This window comes from Pan paniscus, chromosome 5 (assembly GCF_029289425.2).
Source record: "Pan paniscus chromosome 5, NHGRI_mPanPan1-v2.0_pri, whole genome shotgun sequence".
In the NCBI taxonomy this organism is placed as follows: domain Eukaryota; kingdom Metazoa; phylum Chordata; class Mammalia; order Primates; family Hominidae; genus Pan; species Pan paniscus.
In genome coordinates, this window is record NC_073254.2 from 19,510,689 (window position 1) to 19,536,813 (window position 26,125).

Consider the following 26,125-nt stretch of genomic DNA (forward strand, 5'->3'; position numbering starts at 1 on the left):
AAACAAAAAATGAGTATTTATATTTATTCACAATTTCTGGTTCTCATTCTTCCTGTATATCTGAGGTCCCATCGGTACCATTTTGCTTCAGCCCAAATAATTTTCATTAGTGTTTCTCATGACAGAAATTGTTGGGAGACAATTCTCCATAGGTCTCCTGCATTTCTGCACCTTTTGCAAGCAGTGCACTGGCTGTGTTTCTTCTAGACTACTTTTTCAAGGATATTCATAGAGAAGACAAAAGTCATTTCTCCTGCCAGAGGCTGGAGCAGGCATGCTCACTATACATCATAAAAGTGTGCCTTTTTAAGCTCAGGGTTCTGCTCCTGTGACATCGTCCATTGCACGCAGAGGTGTCATCCTCTGGGGACTGAGGCACAGCACACCGGAGCAGGAACATGTTGGTACCCTGGGTACTGCGCTTGCTCCCGGTTCACATTGATCCATGACTCAAGAGTCTCTTGTCGTCTGTGAGCGTTCTTGAAATTGTGGCAAGCTCACTTGTTAGCTTCTGTCCTCCTTGTGGTTTTTCTCAAAGAGGAGGATGGGAGTCTCATGGGTCACTTGGTGAGATTTTAGGAAAATCCATGGGATTTGTAGCTGACATGTTGACCAAATTGTTATCCTAGTGGTAAATGGTCCTTCACTTTGCTGCCTGCTAATGAGGGGAAATTGGGGAGATGGTTTTAAACACAGCTGCCCAAACAATGCCCTGGTTATTGCTAATTCTTCTCTGGGTGGGAGGATGTCTTCACCCTTTGGTGGGCAGATGGTTCTGACCCTTTTCAAACAGTTAAAGGAGAGAAATTGATAACCACCAGGGGTGGAAAGCAGGCAAATTGTTTCAGCTGAATGTTGGCTGGTTCTTTTGGGAGAAGAAGGGGTGGGACTTGTTAAGGCAGAAGGCTAACAGCTAGGTTGCCACATGGTTGGCTCTTCCAGCACTGGTCCTGCCAACCTCAGATGCGCTGGGAGATGACAGTAAACGGCTTAATTATTTTTGTAGTGGACCCTGGCAGCTTTAGGGACGTGCACCCCTGTCGTGTCAGAGATTACCCTGACATAGACAAACACCTGTGGGAAAATGTTAGTGTCTAATAAGATCATCGACTACTATTCCAGCTCTTACTGCCCCAGATGAGGTTTCCAGTGCTAATGATGATGACCCACTGGAGAGTGAGAAATTTAACCCAAACAAGTTGACGTACATTCTTGCCGTCCACTCCACTGCTCTGGGAAATTCTCCCCTGGCCCTTCCATTAAAGCCACGTGATAACCCATGAGATGTTACCATGACTGTGGGGCCCGCATTGGTCAAAATGGAGGACATAATCAATCTGTGTAAGCGACCTAAAATTGCCTTGTCCCTCTTGCATCTGGCCCTTGCTTACAGAAGGGCTGGGTATGAGTAGGGTATCATTGGTAAACAGGTGAAAATAGCTCCCGAAATAGGAAACATACAATTTTGTCCTGGTGGAAGGAGAGCAACAATGCTAGTACCTAGGGAAGTGGGGAGTGCATTACACCTTGGGAAGTTCTGGGACAGGGAACATTAATGATCCTTGTCATTCAGAACCACCCCTAGAGCCTTCCTCAGGGATGAAAAAGCCCTGGTGTGGTTCTCCCAGATTTTTGCAAGGGACCGAAGTGAAGCTTTCGGATCTGCCATTCCTCCTTGCCAGACCACTCTGGTGACGATTTGGTGCATTCCTTTGACCCATGCTGAGAATTCTATCAGAAGCAGCAGGGGATGGTGCCAGCGCCTGCACCTGCCACACAGAACACCTGCTAGCACCTCTGGCTGTCTGCCCACCCATACTCATGGCCATGGCACAGATGAGTGCCACCTGACTGGTGGAGCAGGCAAACAGGATAGATTGGACTGACCACTGTCAGGCAGTTCTTCCAAAAACAAGGGCAAGACTCAATGATTGAACTGAGCTGTAGACCTTTAAGAGCCATAGCCATCTAGAAAGCTCTGTTGAAGGCACTGTCAGCCTATGCCCCTATGATGCAGGGCTCACTGGTGATTGTAAGCAGCACTTTCCAGGACCAATGCAACACTGAGACTACACTGTCCCTCTGTGAAGGGCAGGTATTATCTCCCTTGTCTTCCTCCTAGAAGCATGGTGACTTGCACCTTAGCAGTGATCATCAGAGAACTTTGAGTATGTAAACAAAAAAACTCCATCAGATCCTGTAGTCCTCATAGAACAGTGGCAAACTCTCCAAAATGAGTCTACCCTTGAGTATCTGGGGCAGCCCCCCAGAGGGATCATTGACTCACCATGTGTGTGCATCCTACAAGTAGCTTTCCCCACTGTGAGAGCCATAGACATGGTGGTAGGAAATTTGTCCGTGACGTTCTCTAAAGTGATCCATAAAAGCATCTGGAAGCATTCATTAATGGATGATAGGATTGCTGTGGATTTCCTCCTTTGGGCCAAGACACAGTTCATGCAATTGCTAACACATCTTGTATTATCTGTGTCAGTGGCCCCAACCAAAAGGAAATGTCCATTCAGAAGCTTCAGGAGAAAGCCACATGGCTTGCTAAGGTTGACCCTGATGTTTTATGGTATTGCTTTAGCTGGCTGGGTCCAGGATGCTGGGAAGCATGGTTAAGGTCAGAATTTTAGTTTGGCTCATCATGATAATTGGAGTCCTGTTGATAGCAGCTTTTATTAGATGTGTGAGACAAATTGAGTGGATTTGGTTCCAGCCTGTATTAGATTGATCAGAGTAGCTAATGGAGTGGATACTCAGAGGGAAATTTGACAGAAGCCAAGACAGTATAAATACAAGGAGTGGGTCTTGTTGGGAGAGAGTTCTCCAGGGATCTTTTGCATTTCTGTATGTCTCTGGAAAAGAGAGTGAGCGCATTTGTGGTGGACTGTCTTTTCAGTAGTGTTGGTGTAAGCAGTTAGCCTCGGAGACAAGATAGTGTCTCCAGGCCATAGGTAAGTTTGTTTACTGCTCTGTAGGATAAAGATGGGATGTGGGCAGGCATGCCCATTATAAGCATTTGGGATCCCCAAGCTCAGGGATCCTTTCTTGTAATGTAACCTATTGTTCCAGCAGTTTTTACCTGACTGTCTTTGTATTGCCCTGTAGGAATTACAGGCTCAGGTAACCGGTACAAGCAATGCTAATAGGCTGACAGCTGCTCCTGCTGTGGGTAGGAAAAGCGGTAGTCCCCGTTTACCCTTTAAGCTTTCACTTTCCACAGTTTCAGTTACCCGTGTTCAACCATGGCCCAAAAATATTAAATGGAAAATTTTAGAAACTATTTATAATTTTTTTTTTTCTTTGAGGCAGGGTCCCACTCTGTCACCCAGTCTGGAGTGCAGTGGTGTGATCACAGCTCACTGTAGCCTAGACCTCCTTGGCTCAAGTAATCCTCCTACCTCAGCCTCCCAAGTAGCTGGGATTACAAGTGTACTCCACCAGGCCCAGCTAATTTTTTTATATTTTGTAGAGATGGGGTCTTGCTATGTTGTCCAGGCTGGCCTCAAACTGCTAGGTTCTAGCAATGCTGCCACCTCAGCTTTCCAAAGTGCTGGGATTACAGACGTGAGCTGCTGCACCCAGCCAATTCATTATTTTAACTTGTGTACCGTTCTGAGCAGGGTGATGAAATTTTATGTTGTCTTGATGTGTCTTGCCCAGGACGTGAATTGTTCCTTTGTTCAGTGTCTCCATGCCATAGATGCTACCACCTCATTAGTGACTTAGTAGCTGGTTCAGTTATCAGATGGATCAGAGTGCATATAGGGCTGGGTTTTATCCGAGGTTTCAGGCATCGGCAGGGGGTCCTGGAGTATATCCCCCACTGATAAGGGTTGACTGTTATACTGTTTCTCTGATGAGGACTCTTGTCTTCTGCCAGCATCCATGAAAATGTCAAAAACAAGTTATAGCTTGATAGTTTGCAAGCAGGTAAAATCTCAGACCCTTCAAATTTCCTTTTGTCTCTTGCAAAAAGTTCTTTTAGCTCTTATTCTTCTGAAAGTGTCTTTATTTCACTTCCCCCTTTCTTTAAACTGCTTTTTTGAGATTAACTCACATACCAGTTTACCCATTTAAATTAGAGAATTCAGTGGCTGTTAGCATATACAGTTTTGTGTCCGTCACCACAGTTGAGTTTAGTACATTTTCATCACCTCAAAAAGAAATCTAGTATCCATTAGCTATCATCTTCCTATTTACCCCTATTACCTTCCCCCCAGCCCTAAGCAGCCACTAGTCTATTTTCTGTCTCTATAAAATGGCCCATTCTGGTTATTTTTTATAAATGGCATCATGTATGTGACTGACTTCTTTTACATAGCGTAAGGTTTTTAAAGTCCATCCATGTTGTAGCTTGTATCAGTACTTCATTCCTTTCTGTGGCTGAATAATATTCTGTAGTATAGATATGCCACATTTTGTTACTTACTCATCAATTAATAGACATTCGGATTGTTTCTACTTTTTGAGTATTATAAACAGTGCTGCTATGAACATTCTTCTGTAAGTTTTGGTGGGGACAGGTTTTCTTTCTGTTGGGTAGATACCTAGGAGTGGAGTTGCTGGGTCATATGGTAACTCTAATTATTCGAGGAACAACGAGACTGTTTTCCAATGTGGCTGTACCATTTTACATTACCACAAGCAGTACATGACAGTTCCCATTCCTTTCCACCCTCACCACTGCTTACCCTTTTTATTACAGCCATCCTACCGGCTGTGAAGTGTACCCGCATTGTGGTTGTGATATGCATTTCCCCGATGGCTAATGATGTTGAGCGTCTTTCCGTGTGCTTTACTGGTCATTTGTGTATCTTCTTCGGAGAAATGTCTATTCAGGTCCTTTGCCATTGTTAAACTGGGTTGTCTTTTTATTATTGAACTGTAAGACTTTATATGTTTGATATAAGTCCCTTATCAAAACAATTTTTTTCCTCCCATTCTGTAGGTTATTCTCTCACTTTCTTGGTGGTATCCTTTGAAGCACAAAAGTTTTTAATTTGATATCTAGTTTAATCCACTTTTTTTCTTTCGTTGCCATTGCTTCTGGTGCCATATGCAAGAAATCACTGCCTAATTTAAAGTGACAACAAATTACACCGCTATATTCTTTTAAGAATTTTATAATTTTAACTCTTTCTTGTAGATCTTTGACCAACTTAATGTGTGGTATGAGGTGTAAAGGTCCAACTTGCCTCTTTGGCATATGGATATCCAGTTGTCCCAAGATTATTTGTTAAAAAGATTATTCTTTTCCCCATGGAATGGTAGTGGCAGTGTTGTCCAAAATATTTGACCATATATAAGGGAGTTTATTTCAGAGCCTTCTATTCCATTAGGCTATATGTCTGTAGTTCCACGCTGCCAGTTTCATAGTATATTAATTACTGTAGCTTTGTATTAAGTTGAAACCAGTTAGTGTGAGTTCTTCAACTTTTTCTTCTTTTTGAAAATTTTTTGGGCTGTTCTCAATTGTTCTTACCAATTCCATGTGAATTTTGGGATTAGCATGCCAGTTTCTACAAAGAAAACAACTTTAATGTTAATAAGAGTTACGTCGAATCTAAAGATCAATTTGGAGAGTTTTAAGGTATTAACAGTATTAAGTCCCCAAATCCATGAACATGGAATGTCTTTCCATTTAATTAGATATTTATTTCAATAATGCTTTATAGTTTCCACTTTATAAGTTTTACACCTCTTTTATTCCTGTTTTTTTTCTTTTTGGTGATATAACTGAGACTTTCTTAATTTCATATTTGGTTTGATCATTGCTACTGTATAGAAATACAATGCAGTTATTCCATTTTAAAAATTGATTTTTGTATGTTGCTTTGTCTCTTGCAATCTTGGTGAACTTCTTTGTTCTAATAGTTTTTAATGGACTCCTTAAACTTTTCTGTACAGAAGAGTATGTCATATGCAAATAGCAATAATTGTACGTCTTCCTTTCCAATTCAGATATCTTTGTGTTTCTTGTCTAGTCACTCAGCCAGAACTAGCTAGAACTCCAATACAATGTTGAATAGAAGTGGCAAGAACAAACATCTTGTTTTTCTGATCTTAGGGGGAACCTTTTAGTCTTTCAGTATTCTGTGTGATGTTATTTGTGTGTTTTTCATAGATTCCTTTTATTAAGTTGAGGAAGTTCCCTCTATTTCTAGTTTACTGACTTCTTTTTTTTTTTTTTAATCATGAAGAGGTGTTGAATTTTCTCAGGTGTTTTTTCTGCATCTGTTGAAACAATATGTGATTTTTTCCCCTTTATTCTATTGATGTGGCATATGAATGTTAATTGACTTTCACATATTAAACCAGCCTTGCATTTTTGGAATAAATCCTTCTTGGTCATGGTCATTTTTGTATATTGCAGAATTCAATTTGCAAATGTTTTGTTGAGGATTTTTGTGTCTATATTCATAAAAGAGGTATAGGTCTATAGCTTTCTTGTGATGTCTTTTGTTTTGGTATTAGGTAAATAGTGGCCTCATATAAAGTGTGGTAAATTGTTTTCTAATTACTGGAAGAGTTTATGAAGAACAGGTATTTAAAAAAATTTTGGTAGAATTCACCAGTGAAGCTATCTAATCCTATGCTTTTTTTAAGGGAGGTTTTGATGATCAGTCTTATATAGGCCTGTTTAGATTTTCTTGGTTCATTTTGACTAGTTTGTATCTTTCTAGGAATTTGTTTATTTCATCTGAGTTGTTAAAATTATTGGCATATAGTTGTTCATAGTATTTTAATTATTTTTATTTCCATATGGTTTGTAGTAATGTTCCCTCTTTAATTCCTGGTATTAGAAATGTGGATGTTTATTTTTCTTAATCAAAATAAGTAAAAGTTTGTCAATTTTGTTAATTTTTTTTAAAGAAACTTTTGGTTGTGTTGCTTTTAAAATATTGCTTTTCAGTTTATTAAGTTCTAAATTGTTTCTTTTCTTCTGCTTGCCTTGGGTTTAGTTTCCTTTTTTGCCAGTGTCCTAAGATAAAGGGTTAGGTTATTGATTTGAGGTCTTTCTTCTTTTTAGTGTAGGTGTTCACTGGTAGAAATTTCCCTCCCATCACTGCTTTTGCTGTATTCCATAAGTTTTGGTATGTTGTGGTTTCCAACTTCTCTTGAGACATTTTGGGGGGAGGTGGCCCATTTATTATTTAGCATGGGTTAATTTCTGCATATTTATGAATTTTCCCAACTTCTTTGTTATTTTCAGTATCATCCCCATTTGGAGATAGAACTTGCATGATTGCAATCCTTTTAAATGTACTGAGCTTATCTTAAGACTTAGCATATGGTCTGTGCTGGCGAGTATCCTGTGTGTGCTTGAGAAGAATGTATATTCTGCTGTTGTTGGGTGCAGAGTTATCTCCTTGTCAGACTTGCATAATGTTTCCATCACAATAATTAATGGAGCAGTTTGCCTGCCCCTGGATGTCTTATTGCTCCTTCACAGTCTGATGCTGAGATCTCAAGCTATGGCTGCCTGCTGGTTAACTCAAAGAATGGTTTTCATACCTTTTTTTTTTTCTTTTTTTGGAGACGGAGTCTTGCACTGTCGCCCAAGCTGGAGTGCAGTGGCTCGATCTTGGCTCACCGCAACCTCCACCTCCTGGTTCAAGCAATTCTCCTGCTTCAGCCTCCTGAGTAGCTGGGACTACAGGTGTGCACCACCATGCCCAGCTAATTTTGTGTATTTTTAGTAGAGACGGGGTTTCACCATGTTGTCCAGGCTGGTCTCAAACTCCTGACCTCGTGATCTGCCCGCCTTGGCCTCCCAAAGTGCTGGAATTACGGGCGTGAGCCACCGTGCCCGGCCCACATTTTTTTACTAGCTGGAAAAGATCAAAAGAATAATAATATTTTATGATGTGTGACAGTTATAAAATTCAAATTTTAGTGTCCATAGATAGAGGGTTTTTTTGTTTTTGTCTTTGTTTAATGCCATTTCATTCATTACATATTGTGTCTCGCTACTTCCTTGCTACAAGAACAGGGTTAAGTGATTGGGAGACCAGATGACCCATAAGCCTAAAACATTTACTCTTTGGCAGTTTATGTAAAGTTTGCCAACTCCTGGTCTAATGTGTCCACTATGACTTCCTTATGTATACTCAGTCTGGCCACTGAGTATGCCTAAAAACGGAGCACACACCTACCCTTAGCTGCGGAGGCTACTGTTGCTTTTCCTCTTTGCTCAATTTCCTGAGGAGGGAGGGACAGGATCTGCCTGGGGCCTGGCAGCAGCAGGTCCCCAGGGATGCTGGCTCTGGGGGAACCAGTGGTACATGGTTAAGGAGGGAGGGGAAACAAAAGCAGTGTGCTCCACCAGGCTCCTGCCTCGGCTCTAAGGAAACAGAGGAAAGCAAACGGGAATACTCTGGTTTAGTATACTGCCCGCTTCTGGAGTGGACATTGATTTAAGGTGGGTTGGGCAGGAGGCAGGGGGAACATGAAACATAGCTTTCCTACAAGACATAATCTCTTTGCCCCTTTTCTTTTAAAACTCTTAAACTATTTCTGCAAAAACGTCATTTATGTGGACTTTTCCGGAAATATGTCTTTTACTTAAATTGAAATACACCCTCATACACAACTATTCACAAGTGAAGGAGCAAGGGAAAAATCGCTTTCAAAAGCTTTCCCTGCTATGATACGGACCGCGTGGACTCGCCCTTGCTGACCTGACGTTAATTCTGACTCTGTGGAGATCTGTCAGACGTGAAATCGGCCCTGTGATGAGCTAAGGTCTTGCTGTTCCTAATCCTTTTTTCTCAGAAGCAATAATATGTATTTAATTTTAGGCTGTTCAGTAGTTAAGGGCTTCAGTTTTCTCTATCTCAAGTAGATATACTGGAGAGTTTTTTATTTCTTTGAGAGCAGAGAAAATGATGGGGATGGGGTATTCTCCCGTTCTCTACGATCATCTGCACTTCTACTCATTAGACTCGAGTATTTGGGGATGTTAGAGAACCAGGCATGCCATAGTTTCGCCTGACCTACCTCTAACTGCCAGAAATGTACTGACGTTCTTAATAATTGATAGGTGCAGACCTTTGCGTTCTTAATTAAAGAGCCACTCCGTGGCTGTAGGCCTCTGCCCACAAGATACAGAGTCACATGCTGCCCCCAGGATGCAAGCTGATGCTTTTATAGTAACTGCAGATGTAACAACAGATTCTAGGTATTTCTTCAGTAACGTATGGAGGCACTATGTCACATAATTCTTGTTCATGTGAGTAGCGGAAGATCTCTCTTCCATTTACGCTTCAGATGTTCAGGTAGTAGAATTTGTCACGGTGATAAAACGTGCTTACAAGGCAGGGTTGTGTGAATTGATAAATTTGATCCAAAATGTATTGGTCATCCATTTCAATGATTAACAGCATCTCCATTGAAAGATGTTAGTGTAAAATTAATTAAAACCAAGATTTGAAAATAACCTGATCGCTCTAGACTGTTTTATTACAATCAAGTATGATGTTCTCTGTTGACCTTTTTAGTTTTAATTGAGTGCTTCTGAATGATACTTGTGATACAGATCATATGTTTCTTTGATGGCAGTTTCACACCACAGAAGGTTCTCAGCGCCTTGTAGCTCATTGCTGTCACCACTCCAGGCTGTTGCCTGGGTGCCCGCTGCTGGAACCCTGGGATGACCAGGCACAGCTGCAGATGCCTCGAGCTGCTCCAGCCATGAGTGTGGAAACCAACTCGGTGGTCAGGCTTCAACACAGAAATAGCAGAGAGCCCCTTTCAGTCACAAGAAACATAAGTCACCTAATGCATATCCACACGTTCTCAGCATAAAAATTTAGCATCTTGTTTGACTTACTTTGAGGGAAATTGCCCACAACCCAAATGGCCTATTACTATTTTATTGAGGTTGCAGAAGAGATCATTTTATCATCTATTGTGGTTTTTGCTATTTTTGATGTTTCCTAATGAAACTTGCACTTTTCCCCCCAAATTTTGATTTTTTTTAAACTATTTTTTTCCTTTTATGAACAGGTTGAAAGGATTGTTGACAAAAGGAAAAATAAAAAAGGGAAGACAGAGTATTTGGTTCGGTGGAAAGGCTATGACAGCGAGGACGACACTTGGGAGCCAGAACAGCACCTCGTGAACTGTGAGGAATACATCCACGACTTCAACAGACGCCACACGGAGAAGCAGAAGGAGAGCACATTGACCAGAACAAACAGGACCTCTCCCAACAATGCTAGGAAACAAATCTCCAGATCCACCAACAGCAACTTTTCTAAGACCTCTCCTAAGGCACTCGTGATTGGGAAAGACCACGAATCCAAAAACAGCCAGCTGTTTGCTGCCAGCCAGAAGTTCAGGAAGAACACAGCTCCATCTCTCTCCAGCCGGAAGAACATGGACCTAGCGAAGTCAGGTATCAAGATCCTCGTGCCTAAAAGCCCCGTTAAGAGCAGGACCGCAGTGGACGGCTTTCAGAGCGAGAGCCCCGAGAAACTGGACCCCGTCGAGCAGGGTCAGGAGGACACAGTGGCACCCGAAGTGGCAGCGGAAAAGCCGGTCGGAGCTTTATTGGGCCCTGGTGCCGAGAGAGCCAGGATGGGGAGCAGGCCCAGGATACACCCGCTAGTGCCTCAGGTGCCCGGCCCTGTGACTGCAGCCATGGCCACAGGCTTAGCTGTTAACGGGAAAGGTGAGTGTCTAGGGAGCTGCTCGGGCTCCGTGGTGATCCCAGAGGGCTTGGGTCCATCTCTAGAGATCAGGCCTTGAGCCGGGGAGAGTCCGGGGCTTCTCACGGCATCTGCTGGAGCCTTGCAGAGATTTCGCCAGCTTCTCCTTTCTTCGCTGGAAGCCTTTGATAGTTCTCTTAATTCGGCACTAGTTTTTTCTGTGTAATTCGCCATCCACAGACTGTGCTACCACACTGACTTGCTTTAAACAGTATCTCCCTCTCACTAGGTTATTAGGTGAGTAAGTTTTTACAGCAAGTTTCTGAAGCTGTCTACCTTTCTTCACCTCTGAAGTGCTGAGTCTTGTCTCGTGTTAAGCGTTTTCTTCTAAGTGTGGCCAGCATTGATACAGAAGTGCTGGTTCTTATTTTGCTCATCTCTGTGAATACCCAGGAATGCCTTTCAGTGGGAGCGTTGCTAACCCAGCAGAGCCTTTGGGAGCCGGGCTCGTTTCTCTGTTGTGATCGGCAGTGCAGGTGCCATTGCTTCCCCCGTCAGAGCCCAGTCTGCCTGGCACCGGTGGTGTCCTCTGTTTTACTCTCATCCCCAGCCCCGCTCCTGGGTTCTGCAGCTGCCTTGGTTGTGCCATGACCTGTCCATCTCCCAGGACAGCACAACTGGGAGTTCACACAGGTGGCTTCCTTCTCCTCACTTGCCACACTGTGCCGGCCACAGTTTTCTCTTACGAGGCCTCATGACTTCTCACCTGCTGGAGCTTTCTAATAGGGCTTCCTGCCTTCTGACAGCTCCCATCCCTTTTCAGTCATTCTTGAACGAGGGTGGTGTCCACTGGTGCCCCCACCCCATTGCCTTCAGTAGCAGGTGTGCCCTGTATGTCTGCGATCTGGCGCTCCGCTGCCCTCTGGCTCACTCTCTCTGTCAGCACCAGGGCCGCACATGGTCCCTTCCTCTCCATCTGCTCAGGGGCCCCCACCACCTGGCCCTCTCCTCTCTCTCCCTTCTGAGTTGTAGTCTTAAAATTGTCTCTTTAGCCGGGCGTGGTGGCTCATGCCTGTAGTCTCAACACTTTGGGAGGCCGAGGAGGGCAGATCGCTTGAGGTCAGGAGTTCGAGACCAGCCTGGCCAACATGGTGAAACCCCGTCTCTACTAAAAATACAAAAATTAGCCAGGTGCGGCGGCGCGCACCTGTAATCCCGGCTACTCAGGAGGGTGAGGCACAAGAATCGCTTGAACCCAGGAAGCAGAGGTTGCAGTGAGCCGAGATGGTGCCATTGCACTCCAGCCAGGGTGACAGAGTGAGACTCCGTCTCCCCAAAAAAAAAAAAAAAAAAATTGTCTCTTTACCTGTGTGTGTCTCCTCCAACCCAAGCTCAGTAGAATAATAGCAAACAAAATGCAATGGTGTTGGTTTGTTTGGGGAGCTACTTTCCTCTAAAGCGAAGTGTTCACTAAGACATTCTAACCGTCCTGCTGTGGTGCATTCAACAGGTTTTCTCCTCGGCCCAGGCCCTTGTGTAGCAAAAAAGTGGAATATGAACTGAAATCTGGGGTTTCCCTTTGACAGGAAATTGCCATCTTGCCAATGTTTTTCAGATACACACTTGACCCAAACGGTGCCTTTTCCGGCTTCACTGGAGCTTGTGAACTTGTTTGCAGGTTTGACTTCCTATATTGTTTGACCTCATGGATACAGTTTTCTCTTACTTAGTTGTATGTGAGGGATCAGAGAAGTTCAGAGGTAGGAGGGACTCACTTAATAGCACGCTCTATTTTGCAGTTAGGGAAGTCGAGTCCAGAGAGAAGGTGATGTTCATGGAGAGAACCGAAGCCAGAAGGGGAACCAGAGCGCGCGCCTTAGTGCCTCCCTGGCGTTCTTCCCAGCATTGCTTGTTGCCTCCTGGACAGATAAGCACCTCCGTCTTCATTGATGACTTGGGGGCCAGGCACGGTGCTGGACTGTAGTGCTACCAAAAAGGACTCACGATCTATAGTCCGTGGGCTTGGCCCTGCCCCGTTCCTGGTTTTGTATGACCTGCAAGCTCAGAATGGATTTTACATTTCCTGATTTTGGAAAAACAAAAAAATCAGGAGGAATATTTACTAACGTGAAAATATAAGAAATTAAGATTTCTGTGTTCATACATAAAGTTTTCTTGGAACACAGCTAACCATCCATTACTGTGAATGAATGGAGCTATCCATTCATTTACTTCCACCACCAATCCCGGCTAATTTTTGTATTTTTAGTAGAGACAGGGTTTCACCACGTTGGCCAGGCTGGTCTCAAACTCCTGACCTCAAGTGATTCGCCTGCCTTGGCCTCCCAAAATGCTGGATTACAGGCGTGAGCCACTGCATCTGACCTACTTGGCTCTTTACAGAGAGGATACCTGATCTCTGCTCTTAGGAGGCCATAGATCTGTGAGCCCCCTTTTTTGTCCACGAAAGTTGTATGTGTGTGTGTATATATACACATATATGTGTGTACATATGTGTATATATACATATGTGTATACGTGTATGTGCACATATGTGTATATATGTGTACGTGTGTGTATGCATACATATATGTATATATCTATATACACGTACATATGGGTATATGTGTGTCTATATGCACATGTGTACGTGTGTATATGTACCTATACACATATATGTACATATGTGTATATATGTACGTGCACAGATGTGTACATATGTGTGTAGATACATATATGTACAGATGTGTGTATATATACATATGTGTATGTGTATATATGTGCATATATACATGTATGTATATGTGTGTATATATGCATATGTATATATACACAGATGTATTTGTGTATATATACATATATGTATATATGTATACATGTATGTGTATATATGTATATATACATGTGTATATGTGTGTATATATGTTATGTGTTTATGTATATATGTGTGTGTATATATATACACACATTTTTTGTTTTGAGAATCCTTGATTTTCAAAACTTCGAGCCAACAAGGTTAAGAGCTCTAGTCCTTAACCTGCACGTCCAGTTTTGGTTGGAGACCACCTCCAATGCGATCTTGCTGCTTCCCTCTCGTGTGTTAGTTCTTTCAAAATGAACTGCAGCCCTCGCCAGATCCACATTGCGCTTTCACCACATGTGAAACAATTCGCAACAAGAACCTTCATTCCTTTATATTTCTTATATAAGGAAGATAATGGCTTCCATTTAAATGAGGATTTAGTGACTTCCTTTCTAAAAAACATCCATCCACACGTGTGGCATTGGTTAAACCAAAAGGGATGTGTAAGCATAGAATCTTAAATTATTTTACCTTGTTGTGCGGAGTTGGGAGGTTGGGTTGGGAATGACAGTATTTTTCCAAGGCCCTCACCATCATTTTTCTCCAAAGCTATGATCTCTACCCCTCTCTCACTTCTGCCTGGGCGCTGGTCAGATCAGCCCTGACCCCTGTATACTGCTGAGAATATAATCACTAGTTAGAGGAAAATAGAAGCCGTTAGGGAGCATTTTTAGGACAGTGGTGAATGACATCCCCTGCGGCCTTGATCTAAATCAGGCTTGCAGATTAACAAGGAGGAAGTCTTTCTGGAAGAAAAGCAACTGCAAAGCTGGTGGAGCCCCTGACAGCAGGCCGCCTGCGGATTCGGGAGGGTCAGTGCTGTCGCTGCCCTGGTCCCTGTGCAGAGAAGAGCTTTGTTATACTCTGCTAGATCATAAGCTCCAAGAAAGCATTTTGTTTTTCCAGACTAAATCGAACTGTGCCCAGAATGGTGCCTGCCGTGTAGTCGGTGCTCTGCAAGTACTTGTGGATGGAGTGATTCCAGTAGAATGGGTGCGCATGGAAGACAAGGGTTGTTGTAAGGAGTCATTTGTGGCCTGGGTCTCTTGCTCAGAGAGGAGGGAAGGAGAGCAGGAGGGGAGAAATGCTATTGAAATAACAACATATATGGCCAGAAACACAGACATTCCAGAAAGCCCTCGTTCGCCCTCCGGCACATGCTTCCTGAATGAGGAGAAGCCACGCTGAAGCTCTGTTAGGCTGTTGGTCCACACTCAGACACTTTTTAAGCCATTGTTTGTTTTTACTTTCTAGATTAATTTTAGAGCTACGTAAAGAAACTGATTTGTTTTTCTAAAACCAATTGAAGTAGATACTGGTGGAGTCATTGGGAAACGAACCATCATTGAAAACATTAATCATATACTGAAGGAATATTTTTGCAACCAAAAACCACAGATATTTGAATATCTGTGAACCCAAAGAATGAATGTTTCTGGAGTATTTTCACACACACTCACTTTTATAGAATAACCATATATGTGTTTGCTTTTTAATTATTTTAAGTATGACGCAAAGGCTTAAATGAATATATTATTTCACTCAGAAATGTGAGAAATTCTAAAATTTAGGTGATGCAGCTAGCTGTCTTCTTTCTCTCTATCAATGTTTAATGGTAATTTCTTGCTCTTTTAATTCCCTAATGAATTAATCCTACAAAAGAAGTAATTGCTTTTAAAAACTGGATTATCGTAACTTTGTTCTTTCATGGATTCAAACATATAATTCATCATCATTCCATAAGTATGAAATTTCAGAAAATGCTATTAGCAAACTTAAATAGGTGTAAACCTTATCAGTGTTGTGACATAGGGTTGGCTTTTGGATTTCATATTGAAGCCAACAGACGTAGTAGGAAAATGACTGAGGAAATATTAATACCTTAGCACACCTTGCATTTCATGAGCATTTCAACCAAAGGAAACTCCTAAGAGAAAGTGTTGAGGAAAACCTGGCTGCTTCTGAGGAGCCGGAGTGTGATTTCCTCTCAGTAAGAATATGAGTAGATGATCCATCTCCCTTTCCTCTGTGATTATCAGGGAAGTATAAGAGGCACAGCTGCCCTCTAGGAAGAAGCCCCAGGGCTTTCTAGGGCCTTTTATGATTTAGTCTCAGAAATTAGAACTTAACCCCAGGGAAGATTAACAAATCAGGAGACCAGGCCAGGTGTGGTGGCTCACACTTATAATCCCAGCGCTTTGGGAAGCTGAAGCTGGAGGATAGCTTGAGGCCAGGAGTTTGAGACCAGCCTGGGCAACATAGTAAGGACCCCATCTTTATAAAAATAAAAACTATTTTCCTAGGTTTTGAAGGTTTTTGTTTTGTTTTGTTTTTTAAATTATCCAGGCATGAGGCCAAGGCGGGCGGATCATGAGGTCAGGAGATCAAGACCATCCTGGCTAACAGTGAAACCCTGTCTCTACTAAAAATACAAAAAAAATTAGCCAGGCGTGGTGGCAGGTGCCTGTAGTCCCAGCTACTCGGGAGGCTGAGGCAGGAGAAAGGCGTGAACCCAGGAGGCAGAGGTTGCTGTGAGCCGAGATCACGCCACTGCACTCCAGCCTGGGCAATTGAGCAAGACTGCGTCTCCACCAAAAAAAAAATCCAGGCATGGTGACTACATGCCGCCTGTAGTCCCAGCTACTTAAGAGGCTGAGGTGGGAGGATTACTTGAGCCCAGTAAATCAAGGCTACAGTGAGCTATGGTTGCACCACTACACTCCAGCCTATTCCACAGAGCAAGACCCTGTCTCAAAAAGAAAAAAACACAAAAAGGCAGCAGTGCCCAGACCAGCGCCCAGAGGTAGCAGCTATTCCCTGGGGCCACAGCAGGAAACCTCCACTTGAAAAGAGAAGACATTTGAAGTCAAGTTACAGCAAACAGGCAATTAGAAGTGTGTTTGAGGGTTTGATCAAGAAAGATTTCAGTTTGAAACCCCACAAATGATTGACATGTCCTGTATAGTGGGTCCATGCTAGAGGCTTCCACATGTGTTATCTTGCTTATTCTTTTCAAGAGCAAACCCACTTACACAAGGAAAGGGTCCAGAAGCTAAAAATCAAACGAGAGGGGAGTAGTCCTTTGAGACATGCAGATGCACAGCCTCCCTCCTTTCTAAGCATTTAGTAGGTATCCTCAGGCAGAATGATGTGATGCCCAGCAGCAGGTGGGTTCCTCAGTTCCTCACAGTGAGCACAGTGGTCCGCAAACCTGCGTGTGCTTAAGGATTCTAGTGCAGAGTTTCAGGCACAGAGCCCGTAGAGAAGATGCTCTTGTCCAGCTGGAGCCAGTCTGCTTACTCCCAGGAATCTTTAAAAACATGCACACCATAATGATTTTATTTTAAAACTTAATAAATCTGCATTATTTTCCAATGATTGATGTTGAACCAAGGCCCTTTCCAAGGGAGTGCTTGCGTTTGCCACTTGGAAGAGCCAAGGACTTTTGAACATGGATTCATTGCTTGGAGCCCTCTCTTGTGTAAAGCATGCTCGTAATGTATCACTTACTGTTACCACTTTGGATTTCTTCAAAGTAGAGCAAAACTTAGGTGTACTTAGAAATCTGAGTACAGCCCTAGCCTTTTTGATTTTTCTCATTTTCTCACACCTGGTTTTGACAATAGTTTTTAGTCTAGAGCCTTTCCAAATCATTCAACGTAGTTTTCTTTGAAACATCAGCTCCCCTTTTGTAATCATCCCCTGTTGTATGTAAAAATGAATTAAATATAACAAGTTCAGCTAGCCAAAAAAGTGTAAGAGGAAGGAGAGTGTTCCCTCTATCCTCTTAGGTTTGTGGCTGGGGCCTGTGAATTACAGTGGTGAAAGACATATTAACAGGAGAAAAGGACATATACATTTAATTGGTGTTTTAAATTTTATGTGCCCAAGAGGTCTCCACACAAAAGAGGAAACCCCAAAGAAGTGGTTAGGTTTGAGAGCTCATATACCATTTTAACAAAGGATGATAAATTGCGGAGAAGTTCCTAGACAAAAGAAAGTGGGGTTTCTAGGCTTCTTGGGGGTGGTAAAATGTCGGGAGGTGGATATACGGGGAAACAAATGGAAGACAAAGGCTGTTTAGTAAGGCCTGTTGATGCCGTCTCGGCCCAGTTTCATCTCTCTGGTAATGAATTGTTTTCCTTTTCCTGGTACGGGAAAGTGGGAATACCTTTACAGACAGGAATTTAAGCCCTTTCAGGCAGCAATAGAGAGTTCTTTCTGCATCTGTTGCTTCTCAGTTGCCTTTAACTAAAAATAATCCTTATTCAAAAGTGGCATATTTTAGAATTGCATATTCTGATTCCCGTCAGAAGTTTAGGGAAGGAACCCTGCCAGCTCTTCAGCAGCCATATCCCGAGGGGAAGAGTCACGTGTAAGCTGTGTGGAGTCCCGTGACCATCTCACTCTGGATAGGGAACCAAGGTTTCTCAAGGAGTGTTTTCCTTCTTATTCTGAGAGTCCCTGCTGCAGACTTTGAGAGTTTTTTCCCTGCAAATGAAGTTTATTGATGTCACAGCTCCAGAAATGTTAACACACATCCTGTTGTAAACAGAATGTGTAAATGTCATACATTTTTGCACAAGTAATTTAGAAGTACTTTGAGCAAAATATGAGTTCACTATTACCTCCCCCTCTGAATACCAAATTCCCCAGAGAGAACATCAGTAGTTTGATGTGTGTCATTTCTATCGTTTTCTATGAATTTATATTCTTTTATATGAGATCATACTACGTAATTTGTTCTTAGCATTTGCTCTTTTTATTTAACATCATGTCTTGGAGAACTCTCTATTTTAAGACTCAAATTATTTCTTTTTATGTTTTAAACTTTATATAAATATGATTTTAAACTTACAAGTTGCAAGACCAGTACAAGAAATACCCATATAGTATCCCTTACCCAGATTCACCAATTGTTTACATTTTGCCTCATTTACTTTCCCTCTCCTCTTTCTCCCCCATATAAGTATATGTTTATACACACATACACATATGCATATACATTTTTTTCCTATTCGAGGGTACATTTTACACTATTTGAGAGTTAGTCGGCAACTTGCTATTGTAAACGATAAAACACAAGGCCTGTAATTGATTTAAAATGTTAATAGATGTTGCCAAATTGTTCTCTAAAAAAGCTGAAAATATTGTGAGTACATATTTACCTATTCTTAACCAACATTTTAATCTATTTTTCAGTGTCTGGCAGATGAGAAATTGCTATCTCATTGTTTTAATTTTAAAACAGGAAAACTGTTTTTGCAAGTTAATTGACTGTTTGCATTCATTCTTCTGTTAATTCCGTATACGTGTATGTATATGTATGCATATATATATATATATATCTTGCCTGTTTTTCTTTTGGGTGGTTTAACTTCCAAAATGTGAACATTTCGTGAATGTACCTGTCCTTGCCCAGGGACTACACTGATCTTCTCTGCATGTTTGAGCTGTGGCGTGCATGCTTGTAAAGAGAGTGCCTAAAAAGAGATCCATGATTCAGGGTCCTCCCCACCCCACTCAGGGGTGAGGTGGGACTATCTAGGCCCTGCCTTAAGGGACTAGAAAACTTCTAATTAATGTGCATTAATTTTATGGTTCCTGCTCAGTTTTGAATATACCGAAGTATATTTCATTACTTTGGGCTTATATGAAGTACAATTTAAAAGAAATTTAGATTTCTTAGGTCAGATGACATAAAAGGAATATTTCTAACTATAGTGCTTGCTCCTTTTGAATTTTAACTGATACAAGGACAAAGGGGGGGAAATCACATTTTCAGATTAAATTTGCTCTTGTCGCTGCATGTGCTACTAGGAATTAAGCCCTGTTACAAATCCTCCTTGTCTCCTCTATTCCCGTTAGCATTGTTTTTGCTGCAGTCAGGTACTGGCCTTCTGGAATATTCCTCCAGTGGCATGCTGTACCTTAAGGTTGGGAGCAGCTATATATACACAGGGTACAGGCTCTCTAGCCTCTTCCGAGCATGCTATTCTGGTGCCTTTGTTCTGTCTTAAGTTCCTCCAACATTCATCTTCCTCTTTCAGAGAATCCTTGTTTTACAGAAGAGGCCGCTTGTGAAAGAGAGTGGTTTGATCAAATCACTAGCAGAATTGGCGGGAAAGTAGACTCTACGTTAGAACCTACTCCTGACTTCCATTTAGTTCTTTGTACTGTGTCACACTGATAAGTGAATTTTTTATAAGCGTAATTGATTTTATTAAGTACACAATATTACTCAAGACTTTCGCTTCTGTGTCAAGTGAGTGAAACTGAACCCACAGTGGCTTAAACATACAAGCAAATGAAATGGCATCTGTTGGCTCATGAAACTGAAATCCAGGCACAGCTGGATCTGTGGCCTGAAGTTACCATCATTCTCATACCCCACCCCACCCCCAGCCTCCACTTTTTCAGTCAGGCCATCCTTCCCGCATGGAAGCAAGGTGCCCCTGCAGCTCTGGGCTGCCACCCTGACCTCTCAGCTGACCAGACAGAAAAGGGGCTTCTCTTCCTCCTACGTTTCAAGGGGTGAGGTCAACTTCATCTAAACTCTGTAACCTAGAAGGAAGGGGATGAGAGGATACCCCAGGGGAGAGCCAGGGCTAGTAACAATAGAAATGGCAATAGAGGCCGGGTGCAGTGGCTCACACCTGTAATCCCAGCACTTTGGGAGGCCAAGGTGAGTGGATCAACTGAAGTCTGGAGTTCGAGACCAGCCTAACCAACATGGAAAAACCCTGTCTCTACTAAAAAAAAAAAAAAAAAATACAAAATTAGCCGGGCGTGGTGGCGCATGCCTGTAAACCCAGCTACTCGGGAGGCCAAGGCAGGAGAATCGCTTGAACCCGGGAGGCAGAGGTTGCAGTGAGCCAAGATCGCACCATTGCACTCCAGTCTGGGCAATGAGTGAAGCTCCATCTCAAAAAAAAAAAAAAAAAAGACAGTAGGTACTGAGCAAGCCTGGACAATCATACTTTGAATTAATGTCACGTTCCAGCGTTTGGGTGGTCCTCTGAAACAGCACACAGTCATCCTCCCAATACAGCTGTGCCCAAGATGCTGCTCACCAGGAGACTGAGCTGTGCCCAGCTCTGTACTTCCTCTTTTTGAATAGGTGTTCTTCCTCCTTTTCTAGTCCTGTCTTTGGGAGCTAGGCACTGCATTTATCTCCTTTCTAATTTGATATCTCACCTTTTACACATCAGTCACATTAATGACACAAATGGACTGTTTATGAGGATCCGCTTGAAGGAACGTGCCAGGGAGTCCGAGTCTCCGAGGCTCTTTTGCCTTGGATGCAGAAGGTTTAACTAACGTGGTTTGAGTACTTAGATTGGATGGATGGGAGCCGATTCCCTACAACAGTCTGAAAAAATAAAATCGGATGTTTTTAAAATATCCAGGGAAAGATCCAGAGTAGATGGACAAATTCACTTAAACTTTAAATGGTAAAATGGAAAAGTGTTGTGCAGATATTTTAATGGTCTTTAGAATCTCCTACATTGCCTAGTCCAATTGTTTACACACATTAGGGGCTTCATTAACATTTGCGTGTACATGAGTGAGTTGTTGGAGGAATTTTTATCCCTTCTGCTTCCGTTATTAGTGTTTGTCTTTTAAAAAGAAGAGTAAAAAGAATGGTTTGTCAGGGTAGTCGGGACAAATTACCAAGGCACCAAGAGGCACTCCTACACTCCTGCCGCCCTAAGCACTTAGGGGACCTCCTCCAAATCAGACGAGTCAGCAGGCCTGTGCTCCTGCGCCATGTCCCTGCTGTACGTGCACATGTCCTTTTAAGTGAAGTTAATATATTCCTCTTCACAGCTGCATCCCAGTGCGCAAGGGAACTTCTTGAGAGTAGAAACCAAGACATTTCGTCCTAGTTTTTCTACTACCTGCCACATGGTAGGCGGCCACTAAACTGTGGAGTGGATGAAAGCATTTTCTTCTGTGATGGTTCATCTTAAATGTCTTTGGATAATTAGCATTTTATTGAAAATTATATTGTTTTATCTGAGCAAAATCTACTTAAAGGGTTCATTCAACTTCAACAAGTGAAATAATAAAAGAACCCACACGATGCACACGGTGGCTTGCCAGGGCTTGGGTGCTGGAGGGAGGAGACAGCTTCTGTGTCCTTTCTCACCAGCAGTCTCTGGCCCCAGTGGAGCCCCAGGCTCACCTCCCCTCTCCCGCTTTGTGTGCTCGGCCCCTGCAGCTGGAGTCTGCTGTACTTGATTCATGTTACTTGGTGTCCACACAGTTGCTGGCTCCTGAGTATCTTCCATGGCTTCTGAGTTCCTGAAACAGATTTTCGTCAGGTTTTGAGGCATCTTTTTAAAGCTTGCTTTTAGTTTCGGATTCACTCTATGTCCCATGCCATACACCCATCAGCCGTCTGCCTGGGAGAGTTTCTGGAAGCTCCATGCCTCTTCATAGGCACGTTGCCATGTACCACATGGCAGGCAGGTGTGACTGGAGCTTGGCATTGCAGAGCCCCTGACTTCCAGGAGCTCAGAGCCTGGCAGAATGGATATTCAAGAAAGAGCCCTCGTTTCTGATGATAGGGTCTGTTTGAAAAACATTGTGGTTGACAGAGCCATGCCACGCTGTCTGCAGACCAGAGGCCGGGCCCCTCGCAGTGTTGAAAGTTCAGCCCTGCGGTTGTGGGTAGTGCTCCCTAAGGCAAGGGCAGATGCCAGACTATTGTTAAGAAGATTATACTAAACTGATCCTTGTACAGCCCTGCTTCTTGTGGAGTGATGACACCGAATGAATGAGATAAACTGTCTCTTTTTAAAAAGTAATTACCCCGATATAGTGAATACCCATCTCCTCCAGTGATATGGACCTGATGTAATTGGCTCTCAGTCTAGGATCATAAATGGCATCTGCCAAGGCATCCTTAATAGGAAATATTAAGAAAACATTTTAAAGCTTATCTCCAAAGTGTTTGTTACTCCAGGTTATTTTCTGGACGATGTATTTGCTCTTCCGAGCAAGTGGATTTGATGCTCAATTCTTCCATTCACTGCACCCCTCCCTGCCCTGGCTTTTGGGAAGATAACATTTCACAATCAGGTTTATTTATGATAACATCTGGTCTGTCCTCCCTACTTTATTATTTAAGACTTGTTTGTGCTTAAAAAGAACGTTTTTAATGGGAACACACTAGGTTCTCAAATATACTTTCAGCCCAATTACCTCAGTCATAGTCATCTCTCATTTCTGTCTGCAGTTTAAGTTCTTATTTATGTCTGTGCAGTAAGGAGAGGGAGCGTGTTGCCAGGAGAAAAGCTGTAAACGGCTTTGGGCCTCATCGTACAGCTACAGGTTGTACTTAGGACCCGTGTTAGCCACTTAGACTACAGCTGTGCACTGTGTCCCCCTCATCCCCACCCCGACCTCCAGCTGAGAAATAATTATCAGAGTCCATGCACTGAAATGGAGGCGCTTAATCACGAGAACACCTCTGCAGTGCCTGTGCGATCGGCCGTCCCTATGTGAGCTGCTGATCTCAGAGACAGCATTAGGATGGCGACCACTGCCCCAGACGGCCCAGTGCTCTACCCCTGGCGTGATCTGAACTGCTGAAGTCAGAGAAGTCCACGTTGGATAAACAAAGCCAGCCCAGTAGTAACCTGGCTGTCACAGTGACCGTGTGTCCGTCTTACTGAACCTGGGTTTACGTGACTAGGATGCTGACACAAGTGAGTTTGCGCATGGCTTGCTGTTCTCTTCAACCCTCTCCAGACTGAATAGGAATGTTAAACCCACTCAGGAATTCTCGTTGGTCTAAAGGACTGTGTTCATTGGTCTTTGACACTCCGTCAACCAACTTAGCGGGGTTGACCTGAGCCTTCGGACACGATGTGCCTGTGGGTGCCTGCCTCTCCTCCCACGAGACAGACCTGAACTGTCTCCTCAGCTGCTCAGCTGATTGTGAGAAATGTATTCTGTGACAAAGGCAGGCCACATTTCAGCGTCTTTTCTGAAGTGGCATGCTTAATTCCGCAGGGGCAGTGGGGGGATAGTTAGAAGCAGTCGGTGGGAGAGGATGAACTGCTGAGTTTGAAGTAGTGAAAGGGGAAATCAGTCATAAAATTCATGTTTGAGAATTACACCAGTGAAGCCGTTGACTGCCTGGGTCAGAGCCGAAGGGCCATGTTTGGTGGCTGGGAGCCACTCGCCCCCAGCACTGGCTTTCTGCATGCTGCACGCCTCTTATGTCAAGTGTTTGCCTCCATTTTAGTAGGACCTCTTCTTTTTCATTTTTTTTAGTTTTATTTGTTCCCCTTTTTATTTTATTTATTATTTTTCATTTGTTTAAATGTATGGGGTACAAGTGCACATTTGTAACATGCATAGATTGCATAGGGATCAAGTCAGGGCTTTTAGGGGATCCCTCACCCACATAAACATACATTTCACCAATTGAGTAATCTCTTACATAGGACCTTTCTACTGTCAACAGTAATTGTGGGAATTGTTTCTACAGTGATTTAAGCCTTGAAACAAGTAACTTCCTCCTAGTAAAATTGTAAAATCAAATGGTAAGATGACGTGGTCTCTAAGGAGGAGTGTCTACACCTTTAATTACTACACTGCTAATGGTGAGAGGGTTGTACATTTTATCTGGTAAGAGAAAGTCTGCCTCTCCCATGGGCGGATGATATGACTTTTATTGAATGGAAAACCGGACGGAGATTATTTTTCATCTTGCTAATGTAGTTTTAAATTATGTATTCCATGTTCACATTGTAATTGTAGCATTTTCTTGCATGACACTTTCAGCAAAGTTTGGTAGCTGTTTCCCATGCTTGGCATTACCTCTAAAGGTGAAGTAACATAAGAATTGTATAGGAATACCATGAGAGCATAACGTGAGCATTATCAGCTAGGTGAGTGCGGAAGATCACACTGTTTAATTGCTGGATTGCCAGCTTCTGACCCTTCTCTGGGAGTGCGGCTGCCTCTGTATCTGCTTCATGACAGTACAAGCGTGAAGGCCACAGGAGAAAAAGAACAGGACCACACAGCCCAGACCAGCCTTGGAAGGCATGACATTGCGTACAGAGTGTATCGGTTGCTTCTGATTTCCGTGATTTGAACCACTCTTGTATTATGGACTTCAAAGGGAAAGTGAGCATAAGTTTAACTTCTGTGCTTTGGTTTTTCAGATAAACCTTATCTGATGGGACAAAAATTCTAAAACTATGGCAGCTATCAAAATTGTCACAGCTTTATAACAGCAGACCAAGAGGAAGAGTGGTGTAAAAATAGACTCAGTCAGTTTTGGTTTGGTTTCGTTTTATCTGGGGGAGAAGGAGGTTGCCCTAGTAAAATTTCTACTTGCAAAGTCTTCCACGTGCTATTTTTTCTGTTAATATGTTCTCAGTGAGTGGTCTAAACTAAATGTATTGTGTTCTATTAATCACTGTTTACAGAAATTTGCCATTTAGGAATGTATATTGTGCAGTCTAATGTGTGCATTTCCCAGTTTTCACAAGGGGTTTTCTCATGTGCATGTAATAAGCAGTTCCACACTGGGTTTTCTTGATTATAGAGTCTGTGTAACGCTGTGACAGCCTGGGGTGGCACCTCGCCACAATCTTCAGAGTTGCACATTACTGTGTAACATTAGAAACTGCTGCTACTCCGAGCTCAAGTGAGTCAGGGGTGCACCCCAAGAGCTGGATCACTGTAGGGCCAGTGGGTTACCAGGTTGTCCTCCTACAGAAAGGGGAGATGGGGGGAAAACAGACCACCCTGCTGCAGTTTTAGCCTGCATTTCCATGAGTTATGGAAGAATTGGAAGAAAAGCTGACTGTCAGAGTTTTGCTCTAATACAGCTTTTTTGTGGGTTTTTGTTTGTTTTCTTTTTTTGAGACAGGGTCCGGCTCCGTCTCATCCAGGCTGGAGTACAGTGGCTGGTGCCATCTCAGCTCACTGCCGTCTCCCCCTCCCAGGCTCAGGTGATCCACCTCAGCTTTCCAAGTAGCCGGGACTGCAGGCGTGCACCACCACACCTCACTAATTTTTGTATTTTTTGTAGAGATGGGGTTTCACCATCTCTACAAAAGATGGGGTTTTGCCCAGGCTAGTCTTGAACTCCTGAGCTCAAGCAATCTTCCAGCATCAGCCTCCCAAAGTGCCTGTAATAGGCATGAGCCACCATGTCCAGCCTCTAATACGGTTTTTAAGTATTCTCGGATGCTCAAAACTGATAGCAAAACTGGATTTCAAAATTACTATATAGTTTTTGTTACTGTATTTATAAAACTTAGCACATTGTGGCTTTTAGGTTTCTGTTATGGTGAGGTCAGCTTCCTGTCTTGGATTTTGAGTAGCTTTTGCCCTCCTCTAGAACATGGTGTGTTCAGTTAGATGCTCTCCCTTGATCCTTTGCTCTTCAGCATGTCCTAAACGTCTCTGTTAGACAGAACCATCAGTTCCACAGTTTGGCCCCCCTTGAGCTCCGTGTTCTCTACCACCCGACTTGGTGCCCATAAGGAAAGAGACACATAAAAGCCCCTCCTTGCTGTCAGGGGGCTCATGGGCTGTCATTCCTCAATGTACTTGGTGTGGACCCCTG

General features: G+C 43.0%; 1 protein-coding gene across 4 annotated transcripts in view; it reads left to right on the plus strand.

The window, feature by feature from the left end:
• CDYL (chromodomain Y like) overlaps window positions 1-26,125 on the plus strand; it is a 183,651-nt gene that overhangs the window by 110,012 nt on the left and 47,514 nt on the right. For all 4 annotated transcript variants that reach the window (XM_055113155.1, XM_008956570.6, XM_034961382.4 and 1 more), the window contains one exon: window positions 10,018-10,684. In XM_055113155.1, coding sequence (XP_054969130.1) covers window positions 10,018-10,684 — 667 coding nt within the window. The remainder of the gene's footprint in view (window positions 1-10,017; window positions 10,685-26,125) is intronic.